Source organism: Lithobates pipiens, unplaced genomic scaffold (assembly GCF_037356315.1).
Source record: "Lithobates pipiens isolate NorthernLeopardFrog02 unplaced genomic scaffold, aLitPip1_a1.2 Scaffold_18, whole genome shotgun sequence".
Taxonomy (NCBI): Eukaryota; Metazoa; Chordata; class Amphibia; order Anura; family Ranidae; genus Lithobates; species Lithobates pipiens.
This window is the reverse complement of record NW_027507758.1, coordinates 13,433,471-13,451,068: the sequence shown is the minus strand read 5'-3', so window position 1 is coordinate 13,451,068 and position 17,598 is coordinate 13,433,471. Positions and strand designations below refer to the sequence as shown.

General features: G+C 42.3%; 1 protein-coding gene across 1 annotated transcript in view; it reads right to left on the bottom strand.

Moving 5' to 3' along the window:
- The window catches only part of DAAM2 (dishevelled associated activator of morphogenesis 2), a gene marked incomplete in the record, with an annotated part of 380,667 nt that overhangs the window by 123,601 nt on the left and 239,468 nt on the right, over positions 1 to 17,598 (bottom strand). Inside the window, 1 exon segment of the mRNA XM_077485388.1 lies at positions 5,094 to 5,204. Coding sequence (XP_077341514.1) covers positions 5,094 to 5,204 — 111 coding nt within the window.

Below are 17,598 nucleotides of genomic sequence, written 5' to 3'. Positions count from 1 at the left end.
AAGAAAAGAATAGAATAGAAAAAAAAAAGAATAGAATAGACTACAATAGAATAGAAAAGAATGGAACTAAAAAAAAAACAATAGAATAGAATAGAAAGAATATAACCATTTCCCAAAATTCAAATAGAATCAATTTGAAATTGAATAGAATAGAAAATAATAGATTAGAAAAGAATAGAAAATAAAAGAATAGTATGGGGAAAAAAAACAGAACGAAAGAAATCGAAAGAATATAACCATCTTCCAAAATTAGAATTTTGTATAGAATAAATTTGAATAGAAAGAGAATATAATAGAAAAGTATAGAAAATAAAATAATAGAATAGAAAAGAATAAACAAATAGAAAAATAATATAAGTAAAAAAAAAAATAGAATAGAAAGAATATAACCATTTCCCAAAATTAAAATAGAATCAATTCAAATTTGAATAGAATAGAAAAGAATATATTAGAATAGGAAGATGGTTATATTCATTGTATTTTGTTATTTTTTTTCTATACTGTTGTGTTAAATTCTATTCTATTCTACTCGATTCTATTCAAATTTGAATTAATTCTATTTGAATTTTGGAAAATTGTTATATTATTTCTATTCTATTGTTTTTTTTCAATTCTATTCTTTTTATTTTTATTCTATTCTATTCCACTCTATTCTGGTCTTTTATTTCCTGTTCTATTTTGTTCTGTTTTACTCTATTATATTATATTCTTTAATTTTCTGTTATATTCTTTTCTATTATATTATATTTTTCCTATTCTATTCCTTTATTTTCTATTCTATTTTATTCTCTTTGGAAATTGGAAAGCTATTCGAATTAAAAAACTTTTCGAACCCAAAAACGTTTTGAATTTGAATGCGAAAAAACTATTTGAAATTGATTCAAATACGCTTCAAATCGATCCGAATGCGAATCAATTAGAATACAAATAAATGAAACAAATTCCAAAAAAAACAGATTAAACTAATTTAACTAAACGGATTTATGTAAATAATGAAGCAAAACGAAACAAAACAATTTTTTTGCACATGTCTACCGCACACCAATCAGCTCCGAGTGTATAGAACAGTGCTCTCCAAACTACTGGCCCTTGGGGCATCATTTCACCAACTGTCACCAATGTTGGGGGGCACCATTCTCCCTACTAACACTTTCAACAGGGCACCAATCTTCCCATTGATACCAATATTTCACCCATTAAAATCAATGATGGACCACTGAAATTGGGGCCTTTTCTACTCCCACTGCCCATAGTCTGCACCACCCCCCCCCCCCCCCCCCCCAGAGCATGAAGGACAGTAAACTGGGCCTTTGCTTAGAAAGTTTGGAGACCCCTGATATAGAAGGTAAAGAGTGGCCTCAGCCCCAACTCCTCCCACTAGCCACACCCACTGACGCATTTTGCCTGATGTAGAAGGTAAAGAGCGGCTTCAGACCCAACTCCTCCCACTAGCCACACCCACTGACGCATTTTGCCTGATGTAGAAGGTAAAGAGCGGCTTCAGACCCAACTCCTCCCACTAGCCGCACCCACTGACGCACTTTGCCTGATATAGGAAGTAAAGAGCATCCTTAGCCCCAACTCCTCCCACTAGCCACACCCACTGAAGCATTTTGCCTGATGTAGAAAGTAAAGAGCGGCTTCAGCCCCAACTCCTCCCACTAGCCACACCCACTGACGCACTCCGCCTGATATAGGAAGTAAAGAGCGGCCTCAGCCCTAACTCCTCCCACTAGCCACACCCACTGATGCACTTTGCCTGGTATAGAAGGTAAAGAGCGGCCTCAAACCCCAACTCCTCCCACTAGTCACACCCACTGACACATTTTGCCTGAAATAGAAGGTAAAGAGCGCTATCTCAGCCCCAGCTCACTCTGATAGCCACCAGAGGCGGCCAGTCCATTAAGGGTGCATGGGCCACTGAAATTGAGGCCTTTTCTACTCCCACTGCCCATAGTCTGCCCCCCCCCCCCCAGAGCCTGAAGGACAGTAAACTGGGCCTTTGCTTAGAAAGTTTGGAGACCCCTGATATAATAGGTAAAGAGTGGCCTCAGCCCCAACTCCTCCCACTAGCCAAATCCACTGACGCATTTTGCCTGATATAGATGGTAAAGAGCGGCCTCAGCCCCAACTCCTCCCACTAGCCACACCCACTGACGCATTTTGCCTGATATAAAAGGTAAAGAGCGGCCTCAGCCCCAGCTCATCCTGATAGCCACCAGAGGCAGCCAGTCCATTAAGGGTGCAAAGGCATCACCCATCCCCCCCCTGTCCATCGGCACCTCCCCTATCCATGCGTCCGGACCCTTTCAGGACACTAGCCAGAGACAGAGGCTCTAATAGGCCTCAATATAGGGTGGGCAGGGGTTGCAGAGAGTGCACTCCGATCCCACCCCAGGTGTGTTACAACAGCGAATCAATATTCACTGTTGTAACACTGATCCTCCTTCCGGCCAATCAGGGAGTGGGTTTTGACACCGGTCACCCGATTGGCTGAAAGGACAGGTGATCCTATTGGACGCCTAGGAGGAGGAGGGAAGGAGCTGGAAGCCGCCATGGGTGAGAAGAGGAGCCGCAACACCACTCTGCCACCCGCCACGATGGGGTAAGTGCCGGACTGACCTGCAAACAGCAGGGGGGGGTTGTTGCCACTGGGGGTAAAATGAATCAGGGGGCGTGGCTATTGGGATGAGCTGGGACTGAGGTTGCTTTTAACCTTCCATACACTCAAAGCTGATTTTTTTTTTTTGTTTAAAGTTTTTAATGCATCCTATGCATTAGGGTTAGAAAAATTCTATGTTTCAGCTAGATTGGCTGAAAAGTTAGGCGATCCTATTGGACACCTAGGAGGGGGAGGGGGATGCACGGCGGAAGCTGCTGTGATCCACACCACAGGAGGAGGAAGAAAGCTGCCAGACAAGCCGCCCGCCCGCTTCCTGGATGGGGCAAGTGCGGCTTTGATGTCCTGACTGTCCTCTGGGGGGGGGGGCTGTTTGCGGCTTTGATGTCCTGATTGTCCTCTGAGGGGGGGGGGGCTGTTTGCGGCTTTGATGTCCTGACTGTCCTTTGGGGGTGGCTGTTTGCGGCTTTGATGTCCTGACTGTCCTCTGTGGGGGGGGGGGGGCTGTTTTTTGCGGCTTTGATGTCCTGACTGTCCTTTGGGGGGGGCGTTTGCGGCTTTGATGTCCTGACTGTCCTTTGGGGGGGGGGGCGTTTGTGGCTTTGATGTCCTGACTGTCCTCCTGGGGGGGCTGTTTGCAGCTTTGATGTCATCACTGTCCTCTGGGGGGGGGCTGTTTGCAGCTTTGATGTCCTGATTGTCTTCTGGGAGGGGAGGGTGGCTGCCCGTCGCCTTCCCACCCCCCCAAAAAGAAAAAACACCACCCGCCACTGTATCTGAACAAATGTTCTTTTATTATGGCCCAAAGTAAAACCACAAGATGGCCACTAGATGGAGCTGAGAAGCATAGGAAATACATAAGTCTTTGTAATATGAGATACAATGTAACAATTCTAAAGAATCCCAGAGGGAATTAGCATATAAATGTAATGGTTGGTCACATGTAGTTGCTACTAAATCTCCCCAGCGGGGACACAGACTGCAATAAAAAAAAAAAAAATGGCAGGGGATCTAACCCTTCAAAACTTCAAACAAAACCAGAGCAAGCATTTTGGCTGGATATACAATTTATATATATATATATATATATATATATATATATATATATATATATACATATACATATATATATATATACACACAATTTATATATATATATATATATATATATATATATATATATATATATATACACACACAATTTATATATATATATATATATATATATATATATATATATATATATACATATATATATATATATATATATATATATATATATATATATATATATATATACAATATAAAAATAATATAAAATACAATATAAAATATACAATTTCAGTTCCACCAAACTGGAATTTCACTTGAAACCCCCATTATCCGGCGATCCTCTAAGTACTGGATGGCTCTGCGCTGCATCTTTCAATCTCCTGAAGATTGGAGGAGATGGGAACAATCCGCAGCGCCCGTCATCTATCACCCATGCGATCCGTGTTTTGGAAATAAGATCACGTCATAAACCATTAAAATATTTTGTGCTACCGGCACCGCGTGCGCGCCTCGGGGGCCCCTAACAGTGAATTGGCCCCGAGAAATGGCCTTTTAAAGGAACAGCTCTGGAAGCGTTCAATCACAGCTGACTCTTTGTTTTCAAGTGCACAGCGGGTGAGGATATTGTTATGAAGTGTGTGCAGGACGGGGCAGTGATAGAAAACAGACCAACCCCCCCCCCCCCCCCCAGGCTGTTGTAGATATACGAGGAGGGCCCTTTAAAACAATTGCTCCCTATACTTGTCATGCATTGTTTTAGAAGGCACTGCACCTGTGATGAAGTCAGGAGGACCACCTTGAAATGGGTCAATGACCTGGAACAAGTATGTAGCCAGTAAAGTCTAAAAAAAAAAAAAAAAAAAGGCGCTGTACTTCCTAAATATTTCAAGGCTAAAGAAATACCTTTGAAGGCGGGGCAATGAATATTTAACAAGGGCTGTAGAGGTCACCTATTTATGGAAAGACGAAAAAACTTTTATCACCAGTTCCATTATTACAGGAAGGTTGAATATACGTGCGGGCTTCCAATTTTATGTTTCAGTCAAAGCCAAAAGAGTGGCATGTGGCTCTCTGATACACCAGGGTAGGTCAGGTGAAGGGAGCTAATGAAAAGAGAGGGGGCGCCATGGAGAACATACGGTACACAGGTAGGAAGCGTGGGCCAGACCGAGAAAGACCCCGAGAGCAAGGACAAGGTTAATGGAGACTTCCGAATCCCCGACTGAGTGCTCCAGAAAAGTGAAATAAAGAGAAATATTTGTACAGTATGTAATGAAAGAACACCACTGGAGGAAGGAAGGGCCATATTACCTGGGCCCTCTGACCTCAGGGGCCCCCAGACATTTGGACCCTCTGTTCCTCCTAGTTTCACACCATGTAGATGAAGGGAACTTGCTTTTTGAAACTGTAATAAGCTCACCTCTCCTGCTCCAGCGTTGAGGACGGCGTTGATGAAAGACATGATGGCGGTCTTTAGATTGACCTCGTCTCTGTATCTTCCCATACTTCTGTCCAGTTCATTCAAGAGCGACTGCGGGAGAAAATAAGAAGTAATCGGTATCAGTATTCAAGAAAACATCATTCAGATAGACGTATAGCTAGCTTGTTGGCTGTCCTACCATCCCATTACAATGCCACCCCACCCTCTGATTCTAAGGCCATCCCACCATCTTATTTCAAGGCTATCCAATGATCTTATTCCAAGGTCATCCCACCATCCTATTATGAGGCCATCCCACCATCCCATTCCAAGGATATCCTGCCTTTCCATTCCAAGGCCATCCCACCTTCCCACTCCAAGGCCACCGAGCCTTCTCATTCCAAGGCCACCGAGCCTTCTCATTCCAAGGCCATCCCGCCTTCTCATTCCAAGGCCATCCTATTCCAAGGACATACCACCTTCCCATTCCAAGGCCATCCCACCTTCCCATTCCGCCTTCCCACTCCAAGGCCATCCTGCCTTCCCACTCCAAGGCCATCCTGCCTTCCCACTCCAAGGCCATCCTGCCTTCTCTTTCCAAGGCCATCCCACCATCCCATTCCAAGGACATCCCACCATCCCATTCCATGGACATCCCACCTTCCCATTCCAAGGCCACCCCACCATCTTATTCCAAGGCTATCCCACCTTCCTATTCCAAGCCCATGCAACCATCTTATTCCAAGGCCATCCCACCATCCCATTCCAAGGACATCCGACCTTCCCATTCCAAGGCCATCCCACCTTCCCATTCCAAGGCCATCCCACCATCTTATTCCAAGGCTATCCCACCTTCTTATTCCAAGCCCATGCCACCATCTCATTCCAAGGCCATCCCACCTTCCCACTCCAAGGCCATCCCGCCTTCCCACTCCAAAGCCATCCCACCTTCTCTTTCCAAGGCCATCCCACCATCCCATTCCAAGGACATCCCACCATTCCATTCCATGGACATCCCACCTTCCTATTCCAAGGCCACCCTACCATCTTTCTCCAAAGCTATCCCACCTTCCTATTCCAAGCCCATGCAACCATTTTATTCCAAGGCCATCCCACCATCCCATTCCAAGGACATCCGACCTTCCCATTCCAAGGCCATTCCACCTTCCCATTCCAAGGCCATCCCACCCCATCTTATTCCAACGCTATCCCACCTTTCTATTCCAAACCCATGCCACCATCTCATTCCAAGGCCATCCCACCTTCCCATTCCAAGGCCACCCCCCTAACCATTCCAAGGCCATCCCACCTTCCCATTCCAAGGAAATCCTGCCTTCCCATTCCAAGGACATCCCACCATCTTATTTCAATGCTATCTCACTTTCCCATTCCAAGCCCATCCCACCATCCTATTCCAGGGCTATCCCACTTCCCCATTCTAAGGCCATCCCACCTAACCATTCCACAGCTATCCCATCTAAACCATTTCAAGGCCATTCTACCAAAGTCTAAACAAGAAAACTAATGCAGCCATCAAATGTAAGAACTTGTAAGAGGCAATATATTACATGTTTAATATTGCTTTAAGGTATCACTTCCTTTGTTAGGCCAAATAACAAACCTGCAAATAGTATCCAGACATCATATAACTAGAAGGAACGCAAGTTGTAACATTTTGGACAATTTCATGCTCCCAACTTTGTGGGAACAGTTTGGGGATGGTGAGCTTCCTATTCCAACATGACTGTGCACCAGTGCACAAAGCAAGATCCATAAAGACACGAATTAGTGAGTTTGGGGTGGGGGAACCTGACTGGCCTGCACAGAATCCTGACCTCAACCCGATAGAACACCTTTGGGATGAATTAGAGCGGACACAGTGAGCCAGGCCTTCTTGACCAACATCAGTGCCTGACCTCACAAATGCGCTTCTGGAAGAATGGTCATAGACACACTCCTAAACCTTGTGGGCATCCTTCCCGGAAGAGTTGAAGCTGCTATAGATGCAAAGGGTGGAGCCAACTCAATATTGAACCCTCCGGACTAAGACTGGGATGCCATTAAAGTTCATGTGCATGTAAAAGGCAGGTGTCCCAATACTTTTGGTAATATAGTATTCATCTACTTGTAAAGCTCCTTCCTCTATTACTGCAGCGCTGACGTTCTCTTCCCAGGCGGAGAACATCCTGAGGACAGAATCAATCAGGAATTTTCTGTCTTCTGTTCTACTTAAGTAAACATAACACTTTGAGGATCATTAATATTCGCTGACATTCCGATCTCTGTACTATTCAGACATTTCTAAGCAATTACGAACGATTTCAAAGACAAATATCCGTTCCTATTGTACATATGAATGTATCCAACGCTATATACTGATCTAATGGCTGGTTCACAATGGGAGCTGCAGAGGAACGCACTGTGCATTCCTGCGTGACTCACATGCAGTTCTGTGCAATCTCAGCCTATTCGTTTTGCATGGGCTGAAGTCGCATAGAATCGCACCAAAAGCAATGCACTGATTTCTGGAAACTCACTGCAACCGCACCGCATGGAGCTTCTGTGCCGTGCGATCTGGTGTAGGCGAACGCACTGTGGTGGAGACCTACATTTCGGGTGTCATTGACTTAATATTGACACCCGCTGCAGATCACAACCGAAGTGCATTTTGAATGCAGTGCAGGAAACGCACATCGAACTCGGGTTCCCAAACCGCGTTCTGGTTGCCAACTGGCCCTAAAAGTTGCCATTCATGTTTTCCTTCTGAGGGTTAGACGGTACTGATCAAAGAATAATCCGACCCCCTAATCTACATGCAGGGCGCACAGGCACCATCCCCCCTTATCCATGCGTCCGACCCCCTAATCTACATGCAGGGCGCACAGGCACCATCCCCCTTATCCATGCGTCTGACCCCCTAATCTACATGCAGGGCGCACAGGCACCATCCCCCCTTATCCATGCGTCTGACCCCCTAATCTACATGCAGGGCGCACAGGCACCATCCCCCCTTATCCATGCGTCTGACCCCCTAATCTACGCGCCGCCCCTCATTATCCTTGCGTCAGACCCCTTAATCTACCTGCAGGTTACACAGGCGCCACCCCCCCCATCAATGCGTCCGAACCTCTAATCTACATGCAGGGCGCACAGGCACCATCCCCCCTTATCCATGCGTCTGACCCCCTAATCTACATGCAGGGTGCACAGGCGCCGCCCCCCCCTTATCCATGCGTCTGACCCCCTAATCTACATGCAGGGTACACAGGCGCCGTACCCCCTTTATCCATGCGTCTGACCCCCTAATCTACAAACAGGGTGAACAGGCACCGTACCCCCTTATCCATGCGTCTGTCCCCCTAATCTAAATGCAGGGTGCACAGGTGCTGCCCCCCATCCATGTGTCCGACCCCCTAATCTACATGCAGGGCGCCCAGGCGCCACCCCCCCATCCATGTGTCTGACCCCCTAATCTACATGCAGGGCGCAACGGCTCACAGGCCCCATCCCCCCTTATCCATGTGTCTGACCCCCTAATCTATGCGCCGCCCCTCCTTATCCATGCGTCAGACCCCTTAATCTGCCTGCAGGTAGCACAGGCGCCACCCCCCCCCCATCAATGCGTCCGACCCCCTAATCTACACGCAGGGAGCACAGGCGCCGTACCCCCTTATTGATGCATCTGACCCCCTTATCTAAATGCAGGGCGCACAGGCGCTTCCCCCCATCCATGTGTCTGACCCCCTAATCTACATGCAGGGCGCATGGGCGCTGCCCCCCATCCATGTGTCTAACCACCTAATCTACATGCAGGGCGCAACGGCGCCACCCCCCCTACCCATGTGTCTGACCCCCTAATCTACATGCAGGGCGCACGGGTGCCACCCCCATCCATGTGTCCGACCCAGGGCACATGCAGGGCGCATGGGGTGGGTGTTTTTTCTAGTAGGCTTCAAAAAAGGGTGAACCTCGGGGCACAGAGCACTGCGCTCCAAGCCCACCCATTTGTATGGCAATAGCGAATATATATATATATACCTCTGAAGGAAAAGGTCCGATAGAGCCCACACACGATCAGATTTTCCAACAATATAATCCGATCGGACCTTTTCCGTCTGAATTTCCGACCGCGTGTACGGGGCATTAGTGTCAGATTGTCAGCCGCAATGTCGCAGTCCTGCTGTAAATTGCTGATCGCCACCAATACAAGTAAAAAAAATAAAAAAAAATGTAATTCCCATAGTTTGTAGATATCAAATCAATACACGTCTATTGGGATTTTTTTTTTTTTTTACCAAAAATATATAGCAGAATACATATTGGCCTAAATTGATGCAGAAATTTTATTTATTTTTACTGGATATGTTTTATAACAGAATGTAAAAAATATTTTTTTTTTTTTTAATTGTCTGTTTTTTTTTTTTGTTTTGTTTTGTTTATAGCGCAAAAAAGGAAACCCGCAGAGGCGATCAAATACCCCCTAAAAAAAGCTCTATATGTAGAAAAAAAATAAAAAATAAAAAAAAGGACATCAATTTTATTTGGGTACAGCGTCAGATAACAGCGCAATTGTCAGTTAAAATAACGCAGTGCCGTATTGCAAAGAATGGCCTGGTCAGGAAGGAGGGAGGGAGGGGGGGGTAAATCCTCCGGAGGTGAAGTCATTGAATAACGTAGAAGAGCAATAAAGCGGAGGTCATCGGCAGGACATGGCGGGCGCAGCGTCTGTGTTTATGATGACGTGATGCAGGAACTGCGTCCACTTACCAAGATGATGATTGTTAATAAGGATAAAAGGCCCAGATCCTCATTATACAATTACCGCGCTAAACGGGAAGTAAAACCGCGGGCACGCCACGCTCGGACCGGCCCCCGGCCATTACCCACCAAATGTAATCTTTTCCAGAGACTTTAAATCAATATTTTATTATATTTCCATGCTATTTATACGCACCGCGGTGCTTAAGCGACGACTGAACAAATCGCATCGGACAGGAATGTGCGTGCCAACATGTCTGCCTGCCTGCATGGGTTCTCTTTAAAGGGGACCCCATACTAAAAAAAATTAACCACTTCAGCTCCAGAAGAATTACCCCCCCCCCCCCCTCCTAACCAGACCATTTTTTGCGATACGGCACTGCGATATTTTAACTGACAATTGCGCGATCGTGTGACGTTGCACTCAAATAAAATTGACGTCCTTTTTCCCCCACAAATAGAGCTTTCTTTTAGTGGTATTTGATCACCTCTGCGGTTTTTATTTTTTGCGCTATATATATATATATATATATATATATAAAAAAAAAATTATACATTTTTGCTATAATAAATATCGGAAAGAAATAAAAATACATTTCTTCATCAGTTTAGGGCGATACGTATTCTTCTACATATTTTTGTTAAAAAAATAAAAAAATCGCAATAAGCGTATATTGATTGGTTTGCGCAAAAGTTATAGCGTCTACAAAATAGGGGATAGATTTATGTGGACAAATTTGAAGAAAAAAAATATATTTTTTTTACATTTCTGCTATAAAACATCCAATAAAATGTTTTTTTTTAAATGTAATGTCTTCATCATATATATATATATTTATATTTTTACTTTCTGCTATAAAAGTCCAATCCCAAATTTTTTTTTAAAATTGAATTTCTTCATCAGTTTAGGCCGATATATATTCTTTAACATATTTTTTGTAAAAAAAAAAAAAAAAAAATGCAATAAGCTTATATTGATTGGTTTGTGCAAAGGTTATAGCGTCTACAAAATAGGAGATTTTATTATTAATTTTTTTTTTTTTTTATTGTGCCATTTTTATTATTATTTTTGCGGTGGACAAATCGGACACTGACACTTTTTTGGGGACAATTGTGAAGAAAATAAATAAAAAAATGTAAAAAATGTAATTCCTACATCAGTTTAGGCCGATATGTATTCTTCTACATATTTTTTGTAAAAAAAAAAAAAAAAAAATCGCAATAAGTGTATATTGATTGGTTTGCGCAAAAGTTATAGCGTCTACAAAATAGGGGGTAGCTTTATGTCATTTTTATTATTATTAATTTTTTTTTAATCGTGCCATTTTCATTATTATTTTTGCAGGTGGACAAATCGGACACTGACACTTTTTTTGGGGACAATTTTGAAGAAAAAAAATAAAATAATATATTTTTTTACTTTCTGCTATAAAACATCCAATAAAAAAAAAAATGTAAAAAAATTGAGTTTCTTCATCAGTTTAGGCCGATATGTATTCTTATACATATTTTTGGTAAAAATAAATAAATAAATAAATAAAATCGCAACAATTGGACAATTTGGAAGAAAAAAAAAACAATATTTTTTGACTTTTCTGCTATTCAATAAAAAAAAAAAAAAAAATTTAATTTCTTCATCAGTTTAGGGCGATATGTATTCTTCTACATATTTTTTGTAAAAAAAAAAAAAAAGTTTAGGGCGATACGTATTCTTCTACATATTTTTTGTAAAAAAACTAAATAAAAATCAGACACTGACACTTTTTTGGGGGCAATTTTGAAGAAAAAAAATAAAAATAAATTATATATATATATATATATATATATATATATATATATATAAAATTTATTTTTATTTTTTTCTTCAAAATTGTCCCCAAAAAAGCGTCAGTGTCTGATTTGTCTGCCGCATATATAACCTATATATATATATATATATATATATATATATATATATATATATATATATATATATTTATATTTTTACTTTCTGCTATAAAACATCCAATAAAAAATAAAAAAATAAAATTGCAACAATTGGACAATTTGGAAGAAAAAAAAACAATATTTTTTTTACTTTTCTGCTATTCAATAAAAAAATGTAATTTCTTCATTTTTGAATCTGATCTGATGAAGAAATTAAATTTTTTTTTTTTTTTTATTGAATGTTTTATAACAGAAAGTAAAAAAATATTGTTTTTTTTTTCTTCCAAATTGTCCAATTGTTGCGATTTTTTTTTTTTACAAAAAATATGTAGAAGAATACATAGGGCGATATGTATTCTTCTACATATTTTTTGTAAAAAAAAAAAAAAAAAAAAAAAAGTTTAGGGCGATACGTATTTCTACATAAAAAAAAAAAAAAAATCGTAATAAGCGTATATTGATTGGTTTGCGCAAAAGTTATAGCGTCTACAAAATAGGGGATACATTTATGCCATTTGTATTTATTTATTTATTTTGAGTAATGGCGGCGATCAGCGATTTTATAGTGGGGTGGTGACATTGCGGCGGACAAATCGGACACTAACTGACAATTTTTTGGGGACAATGTTGAAAAAAAAAAAACTAAATATTTTTTTTTTACTTTCTGCTATAAAACATCCAATAAAAAAATGTAAAAAAATCTAATTTCTTCATCAATTTCGGCCAATATGTATTCTGCTACATGTTTTTGGTAAAAAAAAAAAAAAAAAAAAAATCCCAATAAGTGTATATTGATTGGTTCAGACAAACGTTATCGCGTCTACAAAACTATGGAATCTCTTTATTATTATTATTATTATTATTTTTATTTTTTTTTACTTTTTAAAGCGACTTATAGTGGGACTGCGATATTGCGGCAGACAGTCGGACGCTAACCGACACATTTTGGGGGCCAGTGACACTAATACGGTGATCAGTGTCGAAAAAAATATGCGCTGTCAATTCGAAAACTTTTCGACTTCGAAAAACGATTCGAAATTGATTTGAAAACTATTCGAATCGTTTCGAAAACGAGTAAAATCCGTTCGATTGTGAATTTGGTCCAAATAATTTTTTTATTTTTTTTCCGTTATTTCGGATTTGTTCAAATTCGGTACTGTTGTAATTCGGAAATTGGAATACATCCGAATTTCCGAAAACCAAAAAAAATTCATCCGAATTTAAATTCGGAAACGTAACGAATTGCACATGTCTACTGTGTGTAGCAGAGCTGTGTAAATCTCAAGACTGGATGGGCTGAAACACAAATATTTTAATCGGTAAAAACATCTCGGAAATGTTTTTTTTTCCGTGCGTTTCTGGCGGTTGCCCGGAGTTCGGACCGACGGTAGCGATGGATGTCGGGGTGGGCGTGTCTGTGCCCGGCCATTCCAGAGACGCTGGAATTCCAGACTGATAATTGGACACACATGTTCCCATCAGCCGGGATACATGTACAGATATGTAGAGACCATTATTGAGATGTATGTGGATTTCATGGGAAATTAATCTCATAGAATCCCCCCCCCCCCTCCCCTTCCCTCCCCTCCCCCCCCCCCCCCCCATCATTTGTGTGTTTTCAGGTCGCCGCGCTAAAGACGGATCGCTGGATCGAGTCGGAATCACCCGGAGGTGAGACGTACCGCGAGATGACGAAACCTTCCCGGGCTTCTTCCCATCTGACACGCGGAGGCCGGAGAGACGGTCCCTCCCGCACCCGCGTGCGTGGAATTGTACACGTGGACGTGTGCGGAGGGTGACCGCTTGTTTTCAATGCGTTTTTAATGTGCGATGTAACGGGACTAAATGCAGAGAGCGCCGGTCGCGTTCTTCGAGCGCAGTGCGCGGCGCCGCATGTGTTCTCAGCTAGATTCGGATCGTAGCCTTGCTGCGCTACACCCCCAACAAAACTTCACTAAACTACGCAGGGTCCTTCTGCCCCATCCCCTTCACCGGCAATTCCCAGCCGCAGGAATGACAGCCGGATATTGCTGGGGAAATATAACAGCAATGCCAGTCATTTCATGTAAGAAAAGGGACCGTCTGTTCAGACAGGAGATAGAAAGATACAAAGTAATATTGTTTATAGACATTGTTAAGATAAGAGATACAAAGTAACATTGTTTATAAACATTGTTCAAACAGGAGATAGAGAGATACAAAGTAACATTGTTTATAAACGTTGTTCAGATAAGAGATACAAAGTAACATTGTTCATAAACAGTGATCAGACAGGAGATAGAGATACAAAGTAACATTGTATCTTTTATCTGATTACTGTTTATAAACAATGTTACTTTGTATCTCTATCTCCTGTCTGATTACTGTTTATAAACAATGTTACTTTGTTTATAAACATTGTTCAGATAAGAGATACAAAGTAACATTGTTTGTAAACAGTAATCAGACAGGAGATAGAGATACAAAATAATATTGTTTATAAACATTGATCAGACAGGAGATAGAGATACAAAGTAACATTGTTTATAAACATTGTTCAGAAAGGAGATACAAAGTAACATTGTTTATAAACATTGATCAGATAAGAGATACAAAGTAACATTGTTTATAAACATTGATCAGACAAGAGATAGAGATACAAAGTAACATTGTTTATAAACATTGATCAGACAAGAGATAGAGATACAAAGTAACATTGTATCTCTTATCTGATTACTGTTTATAAACAATGTTACTTTGTATCTCTATCTCCTGTCTGATTACTGTTTATAAACAATGTTACTTTGTTTATAAACATTGTTCAGATAAGAGATACAAAGTATCATTGTTTGTAAACAGTAATCAGACAGGCGATAGAGATACAAAGTAATATTGTTTATAAACATTGATCAGACAGGAGATAGAGATACAAAGTAATATTGTTTATAAACATTGATCAGACAGGAGATAGAGATACAAAGTAACATTGTTTATAAACATTGTTCAGAAAGGAGATACAAAGTAACATTGTTTATAAACATTGATCAGACAAGAGATAGAGATACAAAGTAACATTGTTTATAAACATTGTTAAGATAAGAGATACAAAGTAACATTGTTTATAAACAGTAATCAGACAGGAGATAGAGATACAAAGTAACATTGTATCTCTTATCTGATCAATGTTTATAAACAATGCTACTTTTGTATCTCTATCTTCTGTCTGATTACTGTTTATAAACAATGTTACTTTGTATCTCTTATCTGAACAATGTTTATAAACAAAGTAACATTGTTTATAAACATTGGTCAGACGGGTAATAGAGAGATACAAAGTGACATTGTTATTTTTGTATCTGCTCTGTTTTATTCATCTGCAGATCAAAGGCAAATAAGTGGTGACTGAGGAAATGCTCCCTCCTGCCCGCAGCAGACTGATGTCATTGTCTCGGCCCAGGCAAAGTCACTGCCTGGAGCTGAATGGGGATGAAAGGTGGATGTGAGGAACGATGGTGGTGCTGTATATTGTGACAGGCCGGGGACGTATTTCATGCAGATAATAAAAGGGGCACTTTAGGACCCGCCCGCGGAACGCCCGTGATCCCCGAACCCCGCACCACTAATCACCACTCATCGCAGTCACACAGTCCATGAACGTTCCCCCGCCGCATTCTGGGACCTGTAGTTCCTCTGGGGGAGGGGTCAAACCCATCACCCTCACAGGTTTACAAACCGCCTCCGGCGTTCTGTCGATGGAATGTAAGCTCTTGTGTCAAGCGGGATCCCTTCGCGATAAATTGTAATCATCCCCCCCCCCCCCACAAGGAAAAACAGCTGTGCATAACGTTCGGCGCGTTTTAGGGACATTCCGCATACTTTGCTGCCACATCGGTCACTGGAGATCCGCATCTTCATCGGGGTCAGTATTCATGGAAAGATTTCGCCTCTTTGGCTGTCGCTGGGAATATATATGTGAATTCCGGGGATAGAATGAGGCAACGCCGGAGGAATGCCGCAAAAAAAACCCCGCAAAACTCTCCAACAAGTTCGATTTGTAACAGACCTCGGCCTGTCAGCTTTGTATATTGAGGGGGGGAGGGGAGGGGGGATAAAATGTCTGTAAAATGATGTCCTATGAGAAATCCGGGAGCCGTCACTGCCGACCTGCTGGTTGGACGCCTGTGAGACTCATCTTCTGGTTTTATTACTTCTAGAGTCACTTCAATCCGCCTTCTCCCGATGGGAAGTTGGCATTGCCAGCCTCCACGAAGAGAAATCCTTCATCTGTACGCGGGTCACATCTATGCAGCTCGCGGTTAATGCGTTTTTGGCGCATTTTTCTTCGGCGTACGGGGAAAGCGCGACAGTTCTGTTCACGGAGCGCGACTTTGATGCGACTTTCCACTCCCTGGTGCTCAAGTAGCAGTGAAGTCGCAATCAAAGTAGTGGAGGGACCTTTACGTGTCCGAAGTCGCAGAGTAAAGGTTAAGGGCTACAGTTAGGGTTAAAGGGGCATCCTATGCATTAAGGTGAAAAAACTTCGGGCAGTCACTGCGCGGGGTACTCGGCTCTTGATTGGGTAGATTGATAGCAGCGCAGCCATTGGCTCCCGCTGCGGTCAATCAATCAAATCCAACAACACAGACGCCGGGGGGAGTCCTGGATTCGTGTCTATGGACACAAGGTAACCCCCCCCCCAGGAGATCGCTTCTCCTAGGGGGTTATCTGATAAGAAGAGGAGCCGCAGAGGGACCCCAGAAGAGGAGGATCGGGGCCACTCTGTGCAAAATGAGCTGCACACTGGAGGTAAGTATAACATGTTTGTTATAAAAAACAAAAGAACAAGCCTTTACAATCACTTTAAGGGTTAGGGTTAAGGTCTAAGGTTAAAAGTTAGGATTAGTAATAAAGGTAAGGGTAAGGGCTAGCCCATAACCCTAACATTTAAATCTAGCCCTTAACCCCAACCTTAGCCCTTAACCCTAATCCTGCCTCTTAACCCTAGCCCTAACATTTAACCCTAGCCCTTAACCCTAATCCTGTCTCTTAACCCTGACCCTAGCTATTAACCCTAGCCCTAACATTTAACCCTAAACCTTAACCCTAACTCTAACCCTTAACCCTAACCCAAACCTTCAACCCTAACCTTAGCTCTTAACCCTAACTCTAGCCCTTAACCCCAACCCTAGCTCTTAACCCTAACTCTGGCCCTTAACCCTTACCCTGGCCCCTTAACCCTAAACCTAGCTATTAACCCTAGCCCTTAACCCCAACCCTAGCTCTTAACCCTAACTCTAGCCCTTAACCCTAATCCTGTCTCTTAACCCTGACCCTAGCTATTAACCCTAACCCTAACATTTAACCCTAGGCCTTAACCCTAACTCTAGCCCTTAACCCCAACCCTAGCTCTTAACCCTAACTCTGGCCCTTAACCCTTACCCTGGCCCCTTAACCTAGCCCTTAACCCTAACCCTAGCTATTAACCCTAGCCCTAACATTTAACCCTAGCCCTTAACCCTAACCCTAGCTCTTAGCCCTAACTCTAGCCCTTAACCCCAACCCTAGCTCTTAACCCTAACTCTGGCCCTTAACCCTTACCCTGGCCCCTTAACCTAGCCCTTAACCCTAAACCTAGCTATTAACCCTAGCCCTTAACCCTAACCCTAGCTCTTAACCCTAACTCTAGCCCTTAACCCTAATCCTGTCTCTTAACCCTGACCCTAGCTATTAACCCTAACCCTAACATTTAACCCTAGGCCTTAACCCTAACTCTAGCCCTTAACCCCAACCCTAGCTCTTAACCCTAACTCTGGCCCTTAACCCTTACCCTGGCCCCTTAACC